At 34.5% G+C, this 26229-nt stretch overlaps 3 protein-coding genes, 1 non-coding gene and 1 pseudogene across 4 annotated transcripts; all 5 read right to left on the bottom strand.

Annotated features, from left to right (window-relative positions):
* Positions 1 to 2811: 2811 nt before the first annotated feature.
* Positions 2812 to 3825, bottom strand: LOC107799294 (calmodulin-binding protein 25-like). Its single transcript, XM_016622384.2, has one exon. The coding sequence runs from the start codon at positions 3629 to 3631 to the stop codon at positions 2972 to 2974; it is 660 nt and encodes a 219-aa protein (XP_016477870.1). The 5' UTR covers positions 3632 to 3825; the 3' UTR covers positions 2812 to 2971.
* Positions 3826 to 13196: 9371 nt separating this feature from the next.
* LOC107799293 (transcription factor IIIA-like) lies at positions 13197 to 16108 on the bottom strand. Its single transcript, XM_016622383.2, has 6 exons — positions 15941 to 16108; positions 15205 to 15348; positions 14452 to 14737; positions 14106 to 14341; positions 13736 to 13879; positions 13197 to 13629 (listed from the first exon to the last, which is right to left on the bottom strand). The coding sequence occupies exons 1-6, from the start codon at positions 16082 to 16084 to the stop codon at positions 13441 to 13443; spliced, it is 1143 nt and encodes a 380-aa protein (XP_016477869.1). The 5' UTR covers positions 16085 to 16108; the 3' UTR covers positions 13197 to 13440.
* Positions 16109 to 16357: 249 nt separating this feature from the next.
* Positions 16358 to 16458, bottom strand: LOC142181413 (U6 spliceosomal RNA). The gene has a single exon (XR_012710067.1). It is a non-coding gene; the product is annotated as a U6 spliceosomal RNA (small nuclear RNA).
* A 1116-nt stretch (positions 16459 to 17574) lies between these two features.
* LOC107799292 (mitochondrial import inner membrane translocase subunit TIM22-4-like) lies at positions 17575 to 25393 on the bottom strand (annotated as a pseudogene).
* LOC107799291 (protein ROOT PRIMORDIUM DEFECTIVE 1) lies at positions 23858 to 25234 on the bottom strand. The gene has a single exon (XM_075253215.1). It carries the CDS (start codon positions 25232 to 25234, stop codon positions 23858 to 23860), a length of 1377 nt encoding a protein of 458 aa, XP_075109316.1.
* Positions 25394 to 26229: the final 836 nt, after the last annotated feature.

Consider the following 26229-nt stretch of genomic DNA (forward strand, 5'->3'; position numbering starts at 1 on the left):
TACTTATTTCCATTTGTTCCTTTTGTTCTGGAATAGTGACGTATTTATTTTGTATAACTACTCCTAGAAAGGATTATGACTTGTACTACCGGTTTTGGGAATTGTAATTTGTTCAAAGTTATCTAATTTGAAGTTAGAGAATATCCATATTATTTTTGTAAATGCTAGGTTTACCTAGTTTAGAGACTAAGTGCCATCACGACACCTTCGGAGGGATTTTGGGTCGTGACACTGAAATAAACCCATAATTAAAATATGTAGTACCAAAAATTTCCTCCAAAAAATAGACTATTTTGACTTTTTATATTCTTCCGGTGAGTTCTTTGAGTTAAAGGGGTTATCGTTATCATTCAAAAGATGAACGTAGTATTGTTTCCCAACCCTTAAGGGTCGTTTGGTTGAATACAAGTTATATTGCGATTAGTTATATCAGGGTTAGTTATAAAGAAATTAGTTATCTTGATATTATTTCATATTTGATTGTTTAGTATGTTGTATAAATTTTAAGATTGTCAATTTTACTGCTTTATCTTGTGATAACTTATTACATGATTAATAACCAAACAAAGGAGAAGAAGACACTAAATTTTTATCCTAAGATTATTTTTACTTATCCATCATACCATGACGTCTCTTGGAGGTCAAGAGGGTAAAGTGTATTTAACATTTTTTGTAAAACTAACAATTTTTTCCTTGTTGTTGATATTTACTCGTTCCTATACTTCCTCTCGGGGCGAGGGTCTTTCGGCTTCTCGACCTCCCCTGGGTTCTATAGTTCTGCATATACATTACTCTCCTCAGACCTCACTTGTGGGATTCCGTTGGATTGTTGTTATAAACCTAACAATTTTGCAAATATTAAAACTAATGTATTTTGCCATTTTACTTAAAATTAAATCCTAAAATAAATGTAGCATCATGCGGTGATAAGCTTGACGTCACGATTGACAGATTACAAAAGTGGAAAAAAGCTACAGTAAACGTCGTTATTAATAATTGGATTGTAATTGACAAAGACTAAAGTAAGTCGACACGTCACTGTTCTGCTAAAAGACACTCATTTTAGTCATAGGTCAACAACGCCCAACACTTCATATTTAAGACTTAAATTCAAGATTTTTAATTAAGGGTTAAGAAGTATTTATCACTTTACAACAACATTCCCTCTCATTTATTTTCCAAGTAAAAGTCTGTTTTATTTCAAATTTCATTAATAACACTAGTGCTTTCTATTTTACGTTATTAAATTTTATTACATATGAAGTTTGGGATATTAAATTTATTTATGTCATATATGAGGCAAAAGAAGCACCTAATGCTATTTATTTTCCTTAAAATAGAAATATGCAAATGTAAGTATCTAAAGTCTCTTTAAAAATGTGTCAGCAGCACTTCATGCCTATGTCACTTATATTTATAAATTGCATTTATTGGTATTAATAATATTTCTTGGTGCGACTTCAGAGAATATGCTCTATGACCAAGTCTAACAGTTCTAGACAATATACTCGAATTTCAAGTGAAAATAATAATATATAAAACAATTAAATATTAATCTAATAAAAGATTAAAGATACAGTAACACAAAGCAAAGACCAAAGTCAGCCGCAGAGACCTAACATATTAACATGTCAGAGTATTATTTCTTCTCAATTTGCAGTAACCTTTTGACTTGGGTAAGTAAGAATTTTCACCAATATTTCTTTCTTAATTATTAAGATTAATGTTTAATACCACCAAATGATATAGTGCAGCGGATGGGATTATTCTTCTCTTAACAAGAAATCTCAAGCTCGAGCCCTAAGTATGTAAAATCTTTGGTAGGGAGCGCTTCTCCCCAATGAGGCCCTATGTAGCGCGAATCCGGATATAATCGTGCTTCAATGCGAGTTTCGAACATCGGATGGGAAACCAAAAAAAAGATTAAAATTTAATCATTAAACTATTCTAGAGCTGATAATTTAAAATGAAATTTACTAAGACTCCAGTCTATTTCTGAAAAAAGTATAATCTAGTGGTAATAGTTATTTGATAATATCATAAGATTATACTATGGGAAATTATTTTCAAGATCAGATCATCAGATGGGGCTAACGCGTTTTGTTGTCTGCATCTAAATTGAACTTTATTATGGATTACACCACAAGTTGGGCAGCTTTAGTGGGTCCTCTTGAACCTTTACATTACAATAAATAGGGTTTTGATTTTCAAGAATTTGAATTTTTGTAATTGTACATAGCTTTCTACTCCGTCAATTTTACTTTATATGATAATTTTCTAATCGGTTAAGAAAAATGACATTCTCATATTTAAAAGCTCTTATAAGTTTGAATTTATTCATTTTACCTATAAAATGTGCTCTTATAATCATAAAGACTAGTACATCATGCAACAACAACGACCCAGTATAATCCTACAAGTGGGGTCTGGGGAGGGTAATATGTACGCAGACCTTACCCCTACCCGAAGGATAGAGAGACAGGGGCATATACAAAAGCTTTTTTTCTCACCAAAAAGAAAATACTCCCTCCGTTTCAATTTATGTAAACTCATTTGACTGGACACGGAATTTAAGAAAAGAGAGAAGACCAAAAAGGAAATAGGTTCACATAAATTGAAATGGGAGTATATGTGAAGATGAACAAGCTACCCATCAGACCTGTCTATATAAGTGTCAAAAAACTTAATTTTAATTCCATGTGTAGTTAATTGTGTCATTTGAATTGGCTTAGATTGTGTCATTTTACATTTAAGATATCGACATTGAACCATGAAAATGGAAGGATGTGACATTATGATGGGAACATCATACATGAAAATAATTCCTTCATCTCCTTAAATCAAAAAGATTTCAAAAAAGAAAAAAAAGGAGATTAGCTTAAACTATGAACAAGATGTTTCCCATTTTACCCTTCCCTTACTTCTCCTAATCTAAACCCTTGGGTGAAATTACAAAAAAGGGCCTGGTACATCACACTACATTGCTTTCCATGAAAGACTCAAGGGTTGGAAACCCAGAAAAAGAGCCAAAATCAAAGCCACATGAACCACCGTCAACCACCACATCAGACGGCGGAGTAGGGGCGGCGACTGACCCGATTGCTGAAGTGGGGTCCACTATCTGCTGTTGTTGAGTGACGTGGTCCAATAAGAAAGCTGACGTGTCAAGAGTTGGCAAAAAACAGCTACCATGTTGTAGCCGGTTAACAACACGCTGAGGTTCAGGTTTCAGAACATGAGCGACCGCCAGCTGCCCGTTCCCGCCGAACTGAACACCAGTCACCTGCTGCACCATATCCCGGAAATTATCCACGTCAGCAGTTATATACGTCGTCGTATTGCGCCTTGAAGCACGTGACTTCCTCTTTGATATCTTCCCGCTTACCCCAACTTTACTCCGCCGGTTCGAACCGGTTGTCTCGTTTTCAGACCCGCCCGAAACGGTCCGTCCTGATCCGGTCGAAGTCTGAACCGGGGCCGTCTCCGGCGTTTGGGTGGACAGAGATTTTTGGAGCAATTTGGTTAACGTACTTTCAGTTTCTCTGGAAAATACGTCGGAAAACCAAGAATCAGCAAAAGCTGAACGAAAAGCCCATGGCTCCATAGTCATTAAATTATCAGATGCGGCCATTTTTCAAGATTTTCAGTACAGAAAATTTCCAAAATTAACTAAAACTAGTAGGGCTAAAGCTATAAAGATTCCAACTTTGAGTAATAAAACTTGTTCTAAAGCATTTTCTTTAGGGTAGATCGACTGGGTTAGGAGTTGCAGAGTGAAGTCAAAAAAAGCAGAAGATATGAACAAGTATGAAAGGAGGAGGTAGTAATGGTTGAAGAGAGGGTATATATAACGGGGAGCTTAGAGCAGGAAGGAAGAAACCGCGTTTTTTGGGGACACGTGTCAGCTTATGTGTACGGACAGTAATGACTCGAAAGAGTACAGACAAACTTGGGTTATCATTTTATTTTGACGGTCGAGGAGAAAAAAGGTCCATTTTTCTAATACTAGTAGTATGATTTAAAATTGAAAAACTGTCTTAACTTACTTTGTTACCGGGAAAAAGTTTTAATTTTTTCTAAATATTAATAGAGGTCCAACTTAAAAATAGTTTTAAACTTCAATCATAAGTTAAGGAGTAAATATAAACTTTTTTCTTTGAAAATTTTTGACACGTAGATCTTACACATTTCACGTTGGAGTTACATTAATAGTAAGGATAAAAAAAAAAGGAATTTGCTTATGAACTGGTTGGAGTCTAACATATAATAAAATTAAGCAATTTTGAATAATAAAAAGATAAATTTTGACATTTTTTCCTAAATAAATTTAGAGAATGAAAGTTTAGTCACTTAATTTTATTTCCTTTTGTTCTAGTACCTTTACTTAGGTCTTATTTGAGTCTTTAATTTAATTTACAAAAGAACTTCAATCCATTAACATACGTAAGATGTTGCAGCAGGGGAGGCAATCGTATAGTGGTGCTTTGATTTTGATTAATGGTAGGATTAAAGTCTTTTTGGGATGGATAAGTACTAACTTTTTCTCAATTAAATCTTTTTATTTTAATCTTAGTAGTGCTTGGATTAGTCAGTTTTATCAATTAAGTCAGTAATAATAAGTATCTTCCACTTAAAAGCCACATAAATTGGCTTTTCTATTAATGGCCATTGATGACTGCTTAAGAATTACTACAATTGTTGAAGGAAAAGGGGCAGCCAAAAAAGTCATAAAATGTCAAAAAAGAATAGGAAAGAAAAGCTTATATTAAAATGACATAAGACACAAGTTTTTTCATGGAGTGTCTAACATGTAATTAGATTTTTAGTATGTAGTGATTATTTTATTATCAGTTTATCGAGGACATGATCCTTGATTGGACAGTGTGAAGATCAAGAATTACGATAGGAGGGTAGTGGATAGTCAAGCATTCTTATTTTCCATACCAGGCCAGTAGTGCTAATATGCATTCTCTTATTTTCCTATTCTTAGTTTTTGGTACTACGTGTTATTTTTTTCTCTTCGGTCATCTTACTATTTGGTTTTCGTATTTCTTTTTCATTAATATTGTGATTATGCTTTTCTTGAGTCAGGAATCTATTGAAAACATCTCTATCTTGACAAGGATAGAAGTAAGGTCTGTCTACATACTACCATCTCTGGACCCACTATATAAGATTAGTTATTGTTGTAGTGACGTGACATTTTGACAAGTTAATGAACCTGATAGAGCAATTGATGTTCAATTTATTATATTCATCATATATTATTGTTCCATTTATAATTAATTCGATAAAATGTTTTATGTGCACACCTGTTAATGAGTTGTACTCTATAAATATAGATATGCATTTAAGTTAGACTATGACGTATTAAATATGTATATATTTTTTTTTGCCCAATGAAACACTTTCATATAAATTGAAAGGAATGACAAATTGACTTATTAAAATAAAAATAGCATGGAAATATGTTGTAGTGGTCACAATTGAGGGAACACACAAGAGAATTAGGTAAGGAAGTCAAATAATCAAATATATAAAGTACAGCCCTCAAGCTGTTGAAAATGACAACTAAAACCAATGAGCTAAAAAAGTAAAAAGGGCAAAAGATAAAAAAGCAATCCTACCATAGATTAGATAGATATAAATTGAATTACTATAATAGGGCCAAAGACACATCTCTAGAAGGTTAAAATTCAAATATATAAACATAAAAACTTTAAAAATTAAAGACTAACTTAGAGGGTCCCACTTATGACGCCATGCAGACGAGATCATTGCGTTTGGATTATGTCACTTAAAATATTTTGTAGCTCGGCATAATTGAGCGGTTTTTATACCGTTGCCGCCCAATAAATGCATTTTAATTTGGTCCGCTTTGTGTTTGTGTTGCCAAGTGGACAAAACAAAAATAAAAATGATTTTGAGATTATTAGTTTTTAAGACATTTGGTAAATGAAATATTAATTTCAACTAGTAATATATTCCTGTTAAATTTCAATTATAACATAAAACTAACTAATCAAATGCAATCGTACATTACTAGTGTATTATAAACTGCTGCTACTCGACTATACAAGGGCCCAAACCTAGGAAGCCAAAAGTACTTTTTTCCCTCAAAAAAGTAATTTTTTAAAAATTTAAGCTGTTTGACCAAGATAAAGAAGTACTTTTGGCCATCAGCAAAAGCAGTTTTTCTGCTTTTGGGAAGAAGCAGAAAATTCTAGCTTCTTCCAAGAAGCAGAAGCAAAAAATTAATTTATTTAAGACAAAATTATCCTCACCCTAAAATTTATACTTTTCAAATTATTCCTTACTAATTTAAGTTTTTTTTCATATTTGTTTCTGATTTTTATCATTCTCTTAAATTTAAAGATATCATATACATGAATCATATTGCAACTTTCCAAATTCTTTATTGAATTTTTTTTTTTTGGTATAATGTCTTGTAACTTTTTAAATTATCTTCTTCTTTCTTCACACTAAAGCAAATTATCCACCTTCTTCTTTGGATTATCAATTTTCTTCCAACAAATAATCATTTATAATTTTTTCTGTTATAGGCTATTAGTTCTCGAATCTTTAAAACAGTTATCAAATCTAATTTGTGCAAATTACCTACAAATAGGTAATAAATTTACAATTTCATCGAATAATCTATCTATATATTATTAAAAGATGAAGAAAAATATTCACATTAAGCCAAGTGGCAGTTTCACAATAGGCCGCTAGGCAATTTACGACAAAGTTGGTTATGTTAGGTAATAATTAGTTTCTAATTTAAATTCAAAAAAAAATTAAATTATACATTATGTGTTGCTAATAATTAGTTACTCTTTAAAATTATTTTTATTTTACACTCAATGCCACATTTCAAGTTTGTCACTCAGAATCATCTACTTACAACTTACAACTACCATGACTATATATAATTTTATCCGACAATATTCTTCTACCAATAAGGAATTCAACTATTATGCTAATGAAGACATTACTACAAAGACTGAGAAAGGAGATGGGTCTTCTGTGTAGCACCCCGGAAAATTTCGAAGTACTTAAGTGCTATTAAGAAAGTTGATGTGTGCTAATTACATTATTTGCTTGCGGATGAGGACTATTAATATGATGGATATTAATTGAATATAATAATAAGTGTACGAGGTATATTATAAGTGATGTGGGGTCTAAGGATAGCCCTAAGTCCAAGTCAAATTAGAAATTACATAGTAGACTAAAGTTCCAAATAAGTACGCACAAGACCTAATTTTGGACGAGCATATCTACATATATATAAAGAGTTATGTGATTGACAGCCTATCAAATGAAAGGTCTTTGAGTCTAGTCTAACGCTTCAAACCGTTTGTCATTTAGATATTCCTACAAGAAGTTATGACCAAATTACCAAAGGCTGGCATAGGAGCCTGCGGATGCGACGCGTCCGAAAGAAAGGCTGGCAATGAAGTGCTGCCATAGCATCCAGATCGCTTCCGAAGCCCAGAAATCTGGGCCTATAAATACCAAGTCGGGGGAGAGAGTATTTTAAGTGTTGGGGGTTAGGGTTCTTGAGGTGAAGGGACGATTTTGAGCTCAAATCAAGTCCAAATCAACCGAGGTAAGTTTTTAATGATGTTTTGAGTTGATATTACTCAATATACATGAGTTCTAATATCCAAATTCTAAATTTCATTATCAAATCTTCAAGAACATAAAAATCACCAAAGTTGTAATTTTTCAAGATTGATCTACTAGAGGTAATTCCAATGCTTCAAACTCGTTTATTATGGGTAGTTAGAAGTATTTGAAGTATTTGTTACAAGTTTTATTGGTTGAAAGATTGGATTGTAAAAATCTAGTTCATGACATGAATAGTACTTTTAAGAAAATAAGAGAGAAGATGAATGGTGAATCTTGGGGATGAAATTGATTGAATACAATGAACCTATGGAATTATTGTTAGCAAAATATGGAAGTGATCAACTAAACAATCATCCGAATTATATATGGTGCAAGTTTTGATTATGGAAGATAATGAATAGTAACTTGGTGGCACTGGACAATAAATGTAGTAACATTAATGACTTCGAATGCGTATTAGAATATAAGGATGAAGTTGAATGGTATAGCTTACAAATTTTTTTGGCGATTTGAGTTGTTGGAGGCTTGTAGCCACTTTATGAGACATATATGGATATTGCTTAATATCTTAGGTCATATTTTGATGTAATTAGGATATCGACTTGTTGGTGATGTTGAGCTTTTTAATCAACATTGGAATGATGGAAGAGGATTGAAAGCTTGTGAATATTAATAAAGAGAAAGCGGAGTAAGTTGATTAAAACTTACTCTTCTTGAGAGACTTTCTCTAAAAGCATGTTTCAAGTTAATACTTAAGTTGTGTGCAAATGTGCTTTCGTGCTTGTTGGGACAAAAAAGTACGGATGTCTCCATATACTAATACTATGTTGCATATGTAGTGTCATGTCGTTTTGTAAAATTTTATTTTAAATCTTGTTGGCAAGATGACACTCAAGGTAAATGTTATAAGTTTTTATCAAAACTTACGTATTGACAAGAATATACATATTTGAGTGCCAGAGATAAGATTTCATGGAAAGTGTTTCTTTTGGAGTTTGATGTTAAATTGCTAAAGGCTTTAGCATGAAAAAGGTTGTTTATTAAAGTTTTGTTCAAATGATTTGGAGTTTCTATAAATGCTTGATTTGATTAAAAAATAGATCATTTGAAGCTACTATGCTATGAATTTATTTTTGAAGTATCAAATATTTTGGGAGTTACTTGTGTTCATCGAGATTGATTTCGGATATATTGTGTTCGTCGTCATGAAACTACACGTGTCGGTGTAGGCGTAGATGGTCATTTTGTGGTATAGACTACGGCAGAGTGCTCTCCCTCGAGAGAGTACTATTTTGTGCTATTATTAGCATGGTTGAGTCGATTCGTATGGCACGACGATGAGACGACCTGAGCAAGTAGGGTATATGATACTTGCCGCTATGTACATAACCTAGTTGACTTTATTATGTCGGTAATGGTATGGTACTCCCAGTTAAAGGTAAGGATGATTTTCTTATGTTTAGGCCTAAGGAGCCGAAAGCGATTTCGATGACTTAAAGCATATGAAATGATTTTGTACGATTTATCCAAAATCTTGGATTGATGTAAATGATTTAAAAGTTTATATTGCGAGTTATATTTCACTTGATTGTTGTTTAAAATAACAAGGGTCATGAATTGATAAAATTTCTTATCGTTTTATATCAAATATTGCATTAATTTTTTATAAAGTTTGTCCCAAGAACTTAAGTAGAGAAAGTTTATGACACTTATTTAGTATCGTTGTGGTGTACTCAGCTCTTAGGGGCTCCTCTCCAAAGCCCTGCTCACTTTACATGTTTCAGGATTATGTATGATGCATGACATGCGGTCAGGCCAGGATGACTCTCTTTCCAAGGTATTATGAAACACCACCTTTATTTCGTGGTAGCTATCATGTTCTTCCTTATTTTATTTTGTTGGAATTTCTCCAACTATTGGTTCTATTCTTTGTTATAGAGGCTCCATAAATGGTTGTGAAAGGTTGTAGTAACGGGGTTGTACATGACATTCATGAAAGTATATTTATTTTACTTACTCTTATTGTTATTATCATGAAAGGGCGTCATTTGTGATTTTGAATTGGAAAATATTTTATCATTTAACTTGAAAATATATATGGTTTTCGAGGAGCTTCCACAGTTAAATTGGTTTTCATGCATATGATTTGGGTGCATCATATGGGTTGGTTCGCTCGGGTCTGGTAGTGTACCGGGTGTCGGTCACATAGATTTGGGTTGTGACATTCTGATATTCCTTTAGAAATGCAAGGCAAGTCGACTACTAATATGGAGGCATTATGTGATAGAAACAGAGATAGAATTGTTGGAAAATATTATCATGTGTGAGTGATTTTACTTATTATTTCATGGTAGATTATAAGTATATAGTAATTTGTGGAATAGACTACTAATTCATGCGAAATGATATATTTGATTATTCAAATCATTGTGTAATAATAAGTAATTATACTAGATAATATTATATACTTTGGTATAACTATATATGAAAAAAATGAGTTAAATCTTTATTATGTTTGTTTACTTTATATTTTATATTTTAGTTAAGTAAAATAAAAAATAATAAAAGTCTCTTACAATAAATATTTAAGTTCATTTTTCTCTTTAAAATAATTATAAGACCTTGATACTATCCTTTTTGGTAATTTGATACTCAAAGGCACTTTTTAGAAAGATTTGCCAAACACAATTTGTTTACTAAATGTTGCAAAAAGTACTTCTTAAGTGAATTGGCCAAACACAAAATGTTTTTTTTTCAAAAGTACTTCTGGAAAAAAATACTTTTTAAAATAAGCAGATTTTGGCAGTTTGGCCAAACGGGCTCTAGGTATTAGAAATTTTGATTTGGCTTCAGGTATTACTTCATTTCACTAAGCTTCAAATATACTCATCTTTTTTTTTTTCTTTTTTTCTTTTTTTTTTTTTGTAATTTGAAGACTCTATAATCTAGTCTACTTATGCAGCTTTGTGCTGCATAGGTCAATATATTAACTATTTTTTTTTTTTTTTGAAATTCTGGATTTGCTAAGTCAAGTTTTTGAAGTCCCTATTTTGCATTTGTTGCAAATTATAGAATCAACTTCAAAGGTCAAGCTTGCATAAGAACAATGCAAATTTGTGATGCATTTGTTGATGAAAGGATGTACAATAACATCTTATATTCAAATATGTTTTTTATTACCACCGGAGCGTATAGACACAGTACAACTTTTAGTATATGATTGTTCAAATGTGTTTTTGTTTAGGATTTTGAGCATATTGACTCAATAATTTCAGTGATGTATTCATTGGCTTTAAAGAAATACAAAAACGCAGTTAACCAACGCGATTTATTGAACTTACAAATTCACAACGCTTTATCGGATAGAAAATGGATAAGCCGGGTTATGATGTGAGAAGGTCCAGCAAAGGGGTGGAGCATAAACCGCATTTGTTGGATTCGATTTATAAGTCGCAGATGATTAGTACGATTGTAAGTCGTACTTGACAAACATGATTAAAATTCATATTTGATGAACGTGATTTACAGGTAGCATTTAGAAAATGCCTTTTGAGGGGAATACGTTCATGCAATAAATACATTTGATGAATATAAACCGCACTTGAAGAACGCTGGACTTGTAAATTGCTATAGATGGAAAGCGACCCTTTCAAAGCGAAATAATAGCTCTTCTAGTTTATTGTGCTTGATCTACATCTTACCTAACTCGATGTTCATAAATGGGAATCACTAAATGCGACTCACAAATTACTCTTTGAATGCGACTTATAAATTGCATTTAAAAATTAAATTTATAAAACGCAATAATTAAATGCTATTTATAATTACAGTTGTGAAACCGGGTTTATAAATCGAGCATGAATGCATTGTATAAATCGCAATTGCTGAATAAGTAGCAATTGGTAAATGCAATTTATAAATAGCATTTAAATGAGATTTATAACGTGATTTATAAGTCAGCAATTATGAATGTGTGCCGAAACGGGGTAAAAATTGCACGGGGCGCCCTATTTGGTCGCCCTCATTTAACCTATACCTATTGTTTTTTAAACTTTTAACTTGTACCCACTTTTTAAATAACTTCAACCCCCTTTCTCCTCCTCCTTCTCCTCCTTCGTTTTCTTCTTCTTTCTTCTGCTGCTGTTGGTGCAGATTATTTTTTAGGTAAAATTTCTTTTAAACTATTGGTGCATAGAAGTTAAACGTTCTTTTGTACCTTTATATGATTAAAAAAGAAATTATTTTCCATAGTTCCTTTTGTGAGTGGAAACTATCAAGATACCATTGTTAAGTGACGACGTCTTTGCATTTTAATCGTATTACGGAGTTTATTATTTGTTCTTGCAATCAGGGATGATTAATTTGCATTTATTTACTTCTTCTTTTTTGGGTTGTTTTGATAAATATTATTAAGGTGAAAGCTGTTTCTTATAAAGCTAAATTGAGTATGTTAGCACATAAAAATTCCTGAGCCCAGTACTAAGATTTTACCCTAAAGATTTTAACAAACTGGCAAGTTGTTTGATGGATGGATCCCCAGCTTATTTGAGCAGATCCTATTCTAAAGCTAGCTTCCAAATAAAGTTCGACAGTTACAAACAAGAACTTCAGCTCGCCAGTTACAAAAACAAAAACTTCAGCTCTAGAGCTGAAGTTCGCTAGTCACAAACAAAAACTTTAGCTCTAGAGCTGAAGTTCGACAGTTACAAAACAAAAACTTCAGTTGTAAAGCTGAAGCTTACAAACAAAAAGCCAGTTACAAACAAAAACTTCAGCTCTAGAGCTGAAGTTCGACAGTTACAAAACAAAAACTTCAGCTCTAGAGCTGAACTTCAGGCCCGGCTACTAGAATGCTTAAGTTTTGCGTGATTGTCTTTGCTACTTCAGCCTCGTATGCTGAAGTTATGCGAAAAAGCAGGTACGCTTGCAATTTTTTTTGCAAAGTGGGCACAAGTTAAAACGTGACACAAAAAGCGGGTATAGATGCAAATGCGGGTTCCTACTTATTCCAGCAAAGGGCGCTTTTGCTCCAATAAGGTTATTAAGAAAAGAAAGTTCCAACGCGAGAGAGATGGCTCTCCATATTGTGTATATACTGTTAAGGGCTAGAATATTTTTCCTTGGTAAAATAGTTGCTGTGACTCGAAAACGTAATTACTGAAGAAACGTGATATTGGCTTTACTAGTACTATTGCACTGTGGCGCATTATAGGTTGGAAGAGTTAGTAGCAATCTATGCGAAGAGCTAACCAAATGTCTAGGTAAAACGTCCCATAAACGTTTTTTGAGAAATGAATTACATTCTCCATTTCCTTTTATAAAAGATATGTTACACTTCTGCTTTTCCTTTCATAACGAATGAACATATTTTTGCAACAGAAAGCTCCTTCAGTTTTAACGTCCCCATTTAGTCACTTCTATAGAAATTGACATATCGTGTTAATTACCATTAGCTTCTAAAAGTATTTTGGGTACAATTAGATTTATTTATATCAACAGTTTTTATCAACCTTCATGTTTAATCAAACACCCAGATCAAATGAAACAAAGAGAATGGAAGATTTGCGCAAGAGTAAAAAATTAAGATAATACTTATCCATTAGATTATAGAACAAGCATTGTGCTAAATTTAACTTATGGACAGCATATACTTTTTTCTAGTAAAAACTTATCGACAGCATATACATTAGCTATCTGCTAAGAAACTGTCCAGGAGACGCTCAGAGTTCATCCTCTGATTCTACTGAGAGTAACCATGAGATTTCTGGCCCATGATTTAACGCGCATCTGGCCAAAGAAACAGACTCATAGCTCTTCATCTGATTCTGCTGAGAGTAACCATGAGAGATATTCTGATCCTTGATAGAACACGGGATCTGTACCACAGGGTGGTGTAATCCTTTTCCGCATAATTGCCTCGAAAACAGGAAGCTTCCTCTTCCTACCACCTCTTGGTCTAGAACGGAATTGCTCGTCAGCCTCTACAAAATCACCCTACACAAGACAATCAAAACGCCTCAAGTCACTCTCGTGAATATTAGAAGCAAACTGGCCTGAGTGACAGTGTTGTGCTTTCAAGCAACAAATGCACTCTACTTACTGGAGTATAAACATGGCAGCCTGATTTCTCATGTCTATCTCTCACATGCTTGAAGGCAAATCTCATACCACAACCAGCAATGCCACATGAGAATGGTTTATCCCCCAGGTGCACAGCTTTGACATGCTGAATAAGATTGGATTTCTGTTTTTCAAGCAACAAATATTTCAGTGAGAAGACTATCACTCTGATGCACTTAACTTGACGCAGTGCAGGCTTGGTTGAGGTTAAAAAGTTGTTGGTTTTCTGTATATGACTTTTTGCCTCACAGGAGTTATAAGTCACTGCTATTGCTTTCTAAATTCATCACTACTGTTCCTTTTGACAGAAAGGAGCTTTATTTACATATAAGAAAATGCAGCAGTCTTACAGTGGAGAAAGTGTGCTGACAATCCTGGAATTCACATTTTATTCTCTCCGATGTAGACTCTTCTTCATGCGTCCGGAGATGCCGCTTAATATTCTTCTTCAATTGCTTGGTTCCACATATTTCACACACAATATGCTGGTGGCAACTCTCTATGTGTTCCTTGAGGCATTTCTCATTAGTGAAATGTTTCATACAGCCTGGCTCTAAACAAAGTGCCTCCATCGTCTCCAACTTAACTGCATGGATACATGGCAGATTATGGTGTCATTATTGGAAGTTTTCAAAACCAGAAACATATAAAATATTAGTACTCTACAGATAATTAGAATGTTGAAGTTTGACTTGCCATGAGAATCTTCATGCTTCTTCAATTTGGATGCAAATTTAAACCCCTTCCCACAACGAGGTTCTGAACAGACATACTGCTTTGGAAGATTGGCCTCAGGGGAGGCACGCTGGTCATGCATCTCTTTGACATGCCGAGTCATATTGCCTTGAATACTAAATGCGCGTTTGCAACCATCAACGGGACACTCAAACAACTTCCCTTGGTGCTGCAAGAGATGTCTCGTCAAGTGATCCTTTCTGCGGTAGCTGGACTGGCAGTTATCTATATGGCATACAAATGGCCTCTGTTCATGCAAAAGATGAAGAAAACATTTTAAGAATGTTTCAGTCTGTGGAGGTCCTTGACCAACGTCCACATATGCTAATGGAGAAAAAAGATAAGCTTTTTATATTTGGGAGGAGGGGGGACTGGGATGAGTCTCTAACCACCAAGATTATAAGGCGTGATTGAGGCTCACTTGATGGAGCTTCTCAGGAGGTCCCCCTTCCTGATACTGATCCAGTCAAGGAAAGATACCTGCCTCTTGCATTTTGGAGTTCTTTTTTTTTTTGGGATCCAATGCTTCACACCTTCACATAATTCCACAGTGTTTCTCAAATTACCTCAATCTGCAAAGTCGTTAAATATCAAATGTATACAAAGACAATATATCAGAAAATATGAAGGCATATTATAACCTCAAAACTGAACTCCCAGTAAATAAATAAGAGCTCATCAACATCACAAACGAAGAAAACACACAAAAGATACCTCGAGTGAATGACTCTGCATATGCTGCTTCAAATGAGCAGGCTTCTGAAAGCTCGCACCACATTCTTCACAAATATTCATTTTTGGGCCTTCCTTTCTCTTTACATCTTCATTTGCCTCATCTTTCCGCCTCTCCATTTCATCCTATTTAAAAAAAACAAGACCCATTTCAATTTCCCTTCCTCTGACCAACCACATCAGCATCTTTCTAAATACACAACTAAAGTTAAGCTCAATCACAAGAAAATCTTCAATTTTGAGTTCACCTATGATTCCGCTGTCCCAATTTATATTACACAACACGCATTAAGGACTCGTTTTGTTTGATGAATAGGTAAAATCAATACACAAAAAACTCTGCTACTAAAATAGCACTTGGTTTCCGATAAAACGAAAAAGAGCACCTAAAAAGACAATAATACTAGTATAACAGTATTGAAATCCAAACATAATTATTTAATGTATTATTATTTGACGCATAACAATCTACGAAATTATAATAATCCTTACATAAGTAGTCAGTGAACCAGAACGACCCTTATTGCATTTCACATTTTATTTCTGGCTATCGAAGCTTCTAATAATTACTGATTGTTAACTTTAGAATACAAGAGAGCTCAAAAAAAATAACCATAACAGTAGATCTATTTGTTGCATTTATGAACAAGTAATACTAGATGGATGCAAAGCAAAACATAAATCCAAAATTAAAAAGAGGAAAGGAAAACAAACGTACATGATGATTGGAGAGGATATGAGAGGAGATGAGGGACTTTTTGGAGCGGCAAATCCCACAAAATTCACAATAATATCGTCTTATGTCTCTGAATATTACTTCTCTCTTCTCTTCTCCCATTTCGCCCAATATCTTCACTGCCATAAAACCCTAGTTCAGGTTGACTGCAACTTCTCCTTCTTTTATAGTTACCGAAAACTTGAAAATTGTTTAAATTCCCCTCCAACTTCTGAAATGTGATACTTCCCCCCACCTCAAGTTTCACCGCTAATCAATATTATTAAGGGAACTTATATAAGGAAAAATATTCACATTTTTGGTAATGAAACAAAAAAAGTTTAAAAATTAAAAGAAATACAATCTTCCTAACCACATCTTTTTTTCTCAATAAACGATATTTGGATACTTTTTTTCCTTCAAAATTTGGACAATTTCTTGATTTGTGTGTCATTCTTGCGCAGAGGTCATACTAATCTTCTCTGTATCATTCCAATTTTATCGGATGTCCTTGAAGGGACATTTTTTGAACACTTAAAAAAATTATTCAGTTTTGGAAAAATCTTTTTTTTTATTAAAGAATATTTTATAAAATAAATTTAAAAAAAGAAACGCATTCGAGACACATCTCTTGTTTTTCTTTAATCAAAAAATAAATAAACTCTTAGCGAACAATTTTTCAATTGAATCATGTGGTGTAAAACTTATAACTTTCAGGCCTTGATCTTTTTAATTGAAGCAGTGAATTCTTTATTTTTTTAATGGTTAGAGCTAATCTAAATATATATTTTTTACATGCTTTGTTATAATAATAATTGTGTGAAGCTTTGAGGTTTCCGGTGAAACCAAAAATGGGGTGGATGGCTAGGAAATAGTTCGCAATGCCATCTTATAACTCTATTGAATAGAGTATTAGAACGAGACCATTAGAAAGTCAACTATAGTCAAACTTTTAATTTCGACCGCTATAATAAAGTGATATTATAGAAAATATATATTATAACATAACACAAAAAATTAATTCCAAAAGAAACTTGACTGTTATATTGAAATGTTATTATACAGGATGACACCCCTTCTGTCTGCTTTATGTCACCATTCTATGGAGTGTACGAAAATGTTCGATGCTTATTTTTGTTGTGTAACATCATCTTACATTAGAAGAAGCTTGTGTTATTCTACAAGTCTTCTCTTAAAAAACAACCATAGATGCATAGTATTTATACCCGTTTAATTTGGTTTAGAAATTTACTTTCGTAAACGTTCTTTAAAAATTGAAAACAACTGTATTCGCATTTAAAAAAGTAGACTTTGTTCTTTGAAAATCAAACCGAAATGCTTTCTAATGACTCAAAACAATCCAAAGAGTTTTAACGAAAAACTAACATGACTTTCCAAAAGTATTTTCTCGAAAGATAATTCAACCAAACAACTCTTTTCAGAAGATCGAGGAACAGATGCAACGACATCAATATCAATGTCATCGTCTTTGTTTTATGAGAAAGGTACATCAACAGCAACGCCTTAGCTCCAAACTAGTTGGGACTGGCCACAATTGTTTCAACCAATGCACTCTTCTTGAATTTTTGGATGCACTCTCGCTTTAAGTAGCCGATACCTCTTTGGGAAAAAGTTTGCAATAAACATTTGATTTTGTCTTTCTTCTTTGTATGGTGTGAGTTACATTTCTGATGACATGACCCTGAAATTTCTTCTTTTGCTTTTTGGTCTGAAACTACTACCCTGCTCGTCTCTATATGAGTCTCACTATCCATGTCGCTCTATCTAAACCAAAACTATATGAATCCAGTAACAGATGCAAGATATGAAAATATATCAAGTCAAGATTTCGTTTGTATATATTTTGCATGGTCAAAGTAACAAATGTTACCTCTAGCAGATAATGCGCCTCCTGTTACACACCCTGCTACTGCTGTATTTGTCATGTCATGCTTTGCTCGTGCCTTTTAACATAATACAAGAAAATGATTACTTATAGCATTTGAGTGTTAGATGAAAAGTACCCGACTCTAATTGTGAGAATGATTTCCAACTTCTTTTCGTTTTTACCAAAATTTAACAGGAAAATTGTAAAAGGGGCACATAGAACCCCATATGGTTATCATCTTCAAGGTCAAATTTACCTTCTCAACGACACATTCAGCAGCAGAGAAAACCATACCCATACAGCAAAAGTTTTGCAGGAACTCCAACTCCTTCGACCCATCTGCTTTGCTTGGTATACAAGTTGTTGCCTCGTAGTCATTTCCTCTTGCATTATTGGTTTATCCAGCGCCCCTAGAACAGACCCATGAACAACCCTAATCCCCCTCCTACAAAACGGAAACCATGCCTCAACAAATGAGCCTAAGAAGTAACCTCACAGCAAAGTCCAAAGCATACACAGAGATATTCCATTTAAGTTACCAGAAAGAATTACCAAATTAGATACAAAGAGAAGCTTTGGAACCAGATTTTGTTCACAAACAACAACAGTTGATAGAGCTTGTAAGCTAACTGGAATGAAGCTCACTTATCCTCTACTACAGGACTACAAGAGAATAACAGTCATTGCAACACGATTAAGATTAAAGACTCTTGTATTACTTTGGCACTTGCAACATAATTATGACATAAAACATAGAAATAGTGTCATCCAATTTTTTCGACATAGACAAGAATTGTCATCCATTATGTTAAGGTATTGCAAGAATGACAATTTGGTCTATCCATTTAAAATAACAATGAACAATAAACAAAAATACCAGCTAATACGTCTCAATCCCAAACAAGTTGAGTCTATATGAATCCTTGTCGACTATGTTATTCCATTTAAACTCATCTCGCTCCAATATTATACAAATATTCTAAATGTATAATCTCTAAAAGGCTAAACCACTCCTAGAACATATTCTCAACTAATATGTATGCATGGGCGGAGCTAGAACCCTAGAAGCCACATGGTTTTAGCCGAACCTAGTAGCTTTAGTCCAAACTTTGTATTTATATTAAAAAAATCACTAAATATATACAAAATTAAATTCAGAATCCAGTTACTAACACGTTATGCTGCTATCCTAGAATTTAAACACCATAAAGTTTAAATCTTAGCTCCACCGCTGTATTTCTTCTAGTGTGCCCTATGTTTTGCTAAGTCTGCATGTATCCTAGAAATTGTAGGTCAGACAACTTCATTCCATGTGATTTTAATTCTATGTCGTCCTCTTTTAACACCATCACTAGCCATGATTTACACCTACCCACTAGGTGCATCTGGTGGTCGATGCAGGACATGACCAAAAAACTGAACAATATGACACAAAAATTAAATCAAACTAGGAGTGTAATTAAAACATACCCATGACTCCACTAACAACACTACGAACAGCACAGTTGTTCCAAATGTCTTGTCCTCTTATTTCCTCCACCGTAGGCATCGAATTGGCTCAATCCGAGGCTTCTGAGCTTGATTGTGCCTCATTTGATTCAATTGCTCGATCACTCATTGCAGCTCTGATAAAATGAAACTGCAATTAATTTAAGACAAATAGATTGAAAAAAGAAAATGTTGCATTGAAAAATTTGAATTTCAAATGATCTTAGGTAAAGAGGAGGCTTGTGGTTGGGCGGCAACCGGCGGCTTTTGTAGGTTTAGTTTCATCATTTATGGCGGGTTACTTTACACAGGTCAGATTCAAAATGGGTTCCCGGGTTTGGAGTCATAACCCGAATATAAATGGGCTTTAAGAGCATATTGGACCGGTGTTGGATCACAGTTTTGATCAGCAATTAAAACCAGAAGTGGAGCCTTAAATTTTCCTTTTCTGTTATTTTCCCATACTTTTAAAGCTTCCCCGGCTAAGGGAAAATACTCTTGGTCCACCATGACAACAGCAGCTGCACTATGGCTCAAAAGAAAAGTAATTGTTTGCGCATTTAGTTGGACATTAACAGCATTTAAAACAGCGCCAGCCATTGGAATTCCAAAATGAGCTTCATACAAAGCGGGGATGTTTGGGGCAATAACTGCAACCTGCCAATGAAGCGGAAAAAATAAGGATGAATAGGGGCATCCACAGGGATACAAGAAATGCATTTCATCAAGAGGATAACAATATTGATGTCCACAACTAACTAATTAAAAGTTTGGGCATTTTTGTTCACTTAATATGGAGAGAAAAAGTGCAACAGGCAACAGAACAAATAAAAGTTGGTGTACATATTACTTAATCGCCTCTTCTTAAATTGATGATCCATCATACCCATATATATGTATATATATATATATATATATATATATATATATATATATATATTAGCTTTTCTTCATCGAATTCTTCTTTATTCATCTTTTTTTAATTTTAAAAGCCATTAAATAGATTAAAACATGTAGGTTGAGAAGCAGAACCATGCATTATTATATCCTAACATGACGCCATAAATGAAATTGGCAAGCGCATTACAAGAGGAAAAATATGGGAAAGGTACTGCAAAGAATGAAACTCTCGGGATTGTTAGGCAGAAAACTAATTAACATTCCACATACTTATATCGAGAAAACAAAGATCCTCTAGTAAACTCAAAGTTAATATCATTTCTGCTGTCTGATTTGTCACCAGATAGCAGGAATGTTTTCGATGTATACATAGTTTATGCTGTATAATACCAGTAGATGAAAAGCTGTGAACCTATCCTTGCTAGCTTAGTTTATTATAGTATATAACATACTAATTTTTAATTGCCACTTCCTACTTATATGGAGCCCAATTACGTTCTCTCTTCTTCTACCTCTCATGTTCACTCTCTCTCTCAGGCTCACACACATGCAAGCATGCATGCACACCATGTTTCACACTTTCAACCAAGAATCAGACTGAGCCTATTATATATTAGATTCATCTTTCTTTATTCCTTGTTATTGCAGAATCTGCTTGTGGATGACAGCGTAATGGATTGCCTCATGAGAATAGCACAGATCTTACCTATCTATACAAAATCTACTACTTTGATGGTTAGTTCAAGTTATCTTTTGCAGGAAAAGCAAAGAGATTTATAACTGAAGATTTTCATGGGACAGAATGCATAAAACCACTCTGGTTAAGCAGTTCACTGAAATACCAAAATGACATGCAGTGGATAACTCTAACACAATGTTCTAAGGCTAACCGAACAACAATTGCACCAGTAAAAGAGCTAAAGAGCAGATGAAGCCAAAACTAGTTTGAAGAAAACACAGATAATGTAGTGGTACAGTGAGATCAACTGATCAAGTGCCGCGATGCTCTCTCTAATACCAATGCATAATCACTTTAAGGCGCATATTGCATCTCTGAGACACTAAGACTCGCATCAAAGAAAGATAATTTCTTCAGCTAGATTTCGGCTAAAATATAGGGTTCCAAGCACTACTCTTTTAAAATAGATCTCATTAAATGCAGCAGTAGCCTAGAAATGCAATAACACTTGGAAACAGGACAGTGAGATTAAATAAAGTTGGATTATTTCTAAAAGGAAATGACTTCCACCTGTGACAAAAGTCAATTTCCCCATTTCGGTGAAAACATTTTTCTGGAGAAAAAGATTATCCAATATTCAAGGTAACCAGAAAACATTTGCCGACATACCAAACACACTAAGGGAAAAAACAGCCGATGGCTTTACAAGGATCAGATAGTTGACATCAGTTATACGAAAGATCATACTGGTCACATGACAACAACTTTACCAGTTACACAATGGTTCCCCTTCACTGACTATCTTACTAGACAAAAATGTCTTAAACGTGTCTAAATTAATGCTAGATTTTCCCAGTTCTGGGATCAGATTCGCAAACTCAAGGAAGTGAGCAGAGGGCAAATATGAGGTATGAAGTGAGCTGCATGTTTACAACATTGCCCAATATCATTATATCGATATCTTACAGTTGGGGTAAAAAGAATGTGACTATATATATGTAGGTTGGTGTAACTTCCAACTTTCAGGCTGAGAAAAGATCCGAATTGTCTAATTACTCACTAGGATTAGTGATATCTATCCAAGAACTTCTCAATCAGGACCGAAAATGTAGCAAAGCCAGCACAACCTGCACATGCAGCTTTTGGTCCACCTGAAACGAATGCGATTGTATTATAAATTAAAAGAAACTATTAATAGAAAGTATAAGAGAACTAGCACAGTCCAATTACTCGCTTCATCAGGCGCAGAAAAGCTGTAATTCAAACTAACCGACATAGGCTTAATTCTACAAGCAAACTTAGCATCTACTATCATCAAAAGTCAAAAGACAAGCCATAACCAAAGGAGAGAGAGAGAGAGAGAGAGAGAGAGAGAGAGAGAGAGAGAGACGACTCCAATTAGAACCCGGGTAGGATAAATTGTCAACTATCTATGCCCCATCTGGGTTAGTATACTTCATATTCCCGGCTAGATTAAGAGAATGCATTAATCTGCAATAAACCCCTCACTCTGGGAACTTGGGTTATGCTGGGAGTCATAAGAGACGAAAAAGGTAGTTATGTGGGTCTCGACATCAAGGTACACCCCAGAAAAGCCCATTTCATGAATGGGATCTCCCAAACTTGAAATCTGGGTAGATAGTATCTTGATAGTTGAAGGATGAAGTTTCTGTTGGACGTTACCTGATGCTCCGGATCAAATGGAATATAAAATACTTGAACTATGATTCTCACTTCGACTATAGGTTATCCTCTAAGAAAACTAAAGTAATCAGAACTCTTTTCCTTAACATCCTTTGAAAGCAGTCCCAATAACCCCCCCCCCCCCCTTTCTTCACCACATATAAATAATGAATTAAGACAAGAATAAGAAACTGGTAGCAGCACTACTACACATAAGAATATGTGTCGCTCCATCTGTATTTGATGTTAAATATCTGTCTCCCACTAAGTAAGATTACTTCATCAAAAATATCCTCACTTTATGTAGCTCCATGTTCTAAGTTAGTTGCTACTTTGAAGAATTACATAGTCATCCAACATATCGCCGGTCCATTCCTCACCATGGACCACTCATGCTTCACTGAAAATGCCATATGTCAACGAGCCTTAGCAGGGCCAAAACTTCAACCTTTCCTTTCTGGTTCAGAAATCAACAGGCACAAAGGTTCATTTGAGTACTAGAGTAGTCTTTTGTAGGACAGATTCAATTCTACAGACAATAATACACTAGTAATGACAAATTTCAATGTCCTCCACTGGAACAAGGGAAAGAAACATGCATTACTGCAAATATATCAAACCTGACACCTTTCTATGCTGCGACACTGTTTCTCCACACTTACCTTTTGAATATGATCTTCAATTATCCCTTAATTATACAAGTCACGAGCATCAAAAAAGTAGTTACAATCTAGTAAACACTGAGCAGCTGGAAATTTATTAAATTGACTTTGGTTCAGTTCTCTAGTTGGCAATCAATAATCAAGCTACCAAAACAAACATATTCCTAAGACAGCTCTACAGAACTAAGTGCCTTACCACAAGGACTATCCTATCTTTCCTTTTTCATAATCGAATAGTCTGAATTGGAAGGAGAAAATTCAAATAACTAAATCTGGTAGATACGGAACTGCAATATGCAATTATCAGATTGAACAGAGTGAGGAAACTGAGTCATAATGCTAGAGATGGAAGAATAATGTTTTGAGCACAAAGCACACCAACAGAAACAACAAAGGTTCCGGGCAAGTCATACTGAGGCTCTGTACAACGGAATAAACTTTCTGAACAATGACAGCAGGAAGCACAAATATGACCGTGTATCCATTTTTTTATAACTCAACTGCCCTTTCATTAATTGTCAGTTTGCAGAAAAATCCAGATTAGAAGACTCACCGAGATCATTATTACTGATTTCCATCTCAGAAAGCCCAATCAGCTCTGCCTCAGATAAGTAACCATTCTAGTTCAAATTGTCATCGCTGTCATGATCAGAAAAACTCTCGAGAATTGGAATAACAAAGTCACCCTCTCTGCTTTCCCATCCATTTTCATCATCTGTCACGTCTCTAATATCATCCGTCAGTTCCCTTTCCGTTCTCAACTCTCCCGTATGACGGTTCCCCAACAAGAGAAGCTCCAATACCTTTCTTCTCAAATCATAAATTGGGTTCAACTCAATCAAACACCCTTTATTATATGCTTCTCTAAGGAAAACAATTTCAGTATTCCCTTTAGTGGATATGTAAAATATCCCAGGATGCTTCAACAACAACTCACGAATATTAACTTCAATGCCGAGGTCCTTCTTATAATGTGCCAACCTTTCGAGGGGCACCAACTTCTCAACAGTCAAGCTCAAAATTTCATGAATAATCGCCACAACTCGCTTCTCATACCGCTCAACCCCTCCAAAACTATGCTTTCCAACTCCCTTTGACCTCGATATCAACTCATCACATCCTAAAGATTGTCCCAAGGGTTCAGATTTTAGTCCATTCAAGTGATACGTGAGTTCTCTTTCGTAAGGCTTAACATAAGGAAGCCTTTGCCAATTTTTCAATTTTTCTCTATAACCTGGTTCTATCTTAAACCCGGTTGGGAAATGAATAGGAAATGCATATTTGACCTCAAATTCACTCAACCATTTCTCAGTATACTCCTTTTGCCTCCAAGATTCAACCTTTGCCACCCCAAAACTCTCATCTGCTCCATTTCTATTAATTAATTCAACAATTTCCAAATCCACCATCCTAAAAACTTCATCATACTTTATTACAACTGAGTCCCTGAAGTTTTCAGGCAAACCCAATTCAGTCCTCATTAGTCTAAGTGCATGCAAATGTATAGTACCATTAACAGACATCATTAAAATCTTCTTTATTCTCATCACATTTTCATGTTCATTTTGTGATATGAAATCTTCTTCTTGCTTAAGCAAAATGACAAATTTCTCCCTAAACCTGCAGCATAAATTACGCTTAATATGATGTGTAAACACCTCAAAAATATGGGGGTATTTCCGGAGAAGATCACCGGCGGTGATGGTGTTAATGCCGGCATGTGGGGCCCACTTGGAAAGTGACTGAACTGAGACATAACGACCGCGTTTTTTAGCAGATACGACGTCGTAGAGGTTGAGGATGAGTTTAAGTCTCCGGTATTGAGCTGTGAGTTTATCGAGATTCGGGTCTCGGGTCCGGTTTTCCAGTCGGGTTTGGGCTGTGTTTGCTGGTTTCTTCCACCGGGTTTGGGTTGTGGAATTGAAAGGGCCGAATGAAAGTGGAGTTTTTGATGATATCTTCGCCGGATTCTTCCACCTGAGTTGTAGAATTCTCATTTCTCAGTCAGACGACGGTGGCCAGTGCTGGGGCGGGGATGGCCGTGAAGGGTGGTGACTTTTAAATCGGAATTTGGTTTGGGAATATTATGAAGAAGGGAAATTGAAATTTCGAAAGAGAAAAAATTGGGGCATAACACTTCCGAAATTTGTTTATAGGGGTGTTACATTAGGGAGTTTGTAGATTTTATACAACAACAACAACAACCACGGTTGAGAGGCTAATATGTACGCAGACTTTATCCCTACCCCTCCCCGAGAGGCAGAAAGGCTGTTTCCATGAGACCCTCGGCTCAAAAAGGTAACAAGAGACCATATATTAGTATCATCAATATAACCATAATAAAATAAATCCAATATAAGAAATATGAAATAAATGAAAAATACAATAATAACTAGCAGATAAAGCTCTACATCAGTAGATAACCACTAGCATCCTAGAATTAAATCCTAACTGGCTAGTCTCACTTCGGTGCACCGTATAAATATTCACAATTTCCCCCTAACCTACAACTTTAATGTTCGACCTCCACAATTTCCTGACAAGGGCAATGTCCTCAGTAATCCTAATAATAGTATAGACTCACAAATACATTGTTTTAGTTATATGTATATATTCAACTGCAACCAAATAGTAAATTTAAACATAGTCGACCTCCTCACTTAAAATAAAATTTATATAAAGATCATTTTTCCTTCCTACTCTTAATAGTAAACTAAAGTGAATTTTAGATTATAAAAATAAATATATTATGAAACATATCATTTTGTTGGTCAAGTTTTCTAACGTATATTATTATAGAAAAGTGTGTGAATAATAGAAGCATGTCATTATTTATTAGCTTATTTTTGTAGCTTAGTTTTAGATTTTAGAAACTTTTTTTCCAGAATATACACATTTTAGCTCAACAATTTCAATGTTAGTATTGTTTAAGGGAATATCCAAAATATGAAAACGTATTTGTACAACTTAAGCATCAACCATGATGAAAGAA

The sequence above is a fragment of the Nicotiana tabacum genome, chromosome 5, assembly GCF_000715075.1.
Source record: "Nicotiana tabacum cultivar K326 chromosome 5, ASM71507v2, whole genome shotgun sequence".
NCBI lineage: Eukaryota > Viridiplantae > Streptophyta > Magnoliopsida > Solanales > Solanaceae > Nicotiana > Nicotiana tabacum.

Coding starts and splice junctions, on each gene's coding strand:
- LOC107799294 (XM_016622384.2), bottom strand. CDS start 3,631: ATGGCCGCATCTGATAATTTAATGACTATGGAGCCATGGGCTTTTCGT.
- LOC107799293 (XM_016622383.2), bottom strand. CDS start 16,084: ATGGCAGTGAAGATATTGGGCGAAATGGGAGAAGAGAAGAGAGAAGTA. Junction 14,738..15,204: donor TGCAGAGTCATTCACTCGAG/GTATCTTTTGTG, acceptor TTGCATGAACAG/AGGCCATTTGTATGCCATAT. Junction 14,342..14,451: donor GAAGCATGAAGATTCTCATG/GCAAGTCAAACT, acceptor GTATCCATGCAG/TTAAGTTGGAGACGATGGAG.
- LOC107799291 (XM_075253215.1), bottom strand. CDS start 25,234: ATGAGAATTCTACAACTCAGGTGGAAGAATCCGGCGAAGATATCATCA.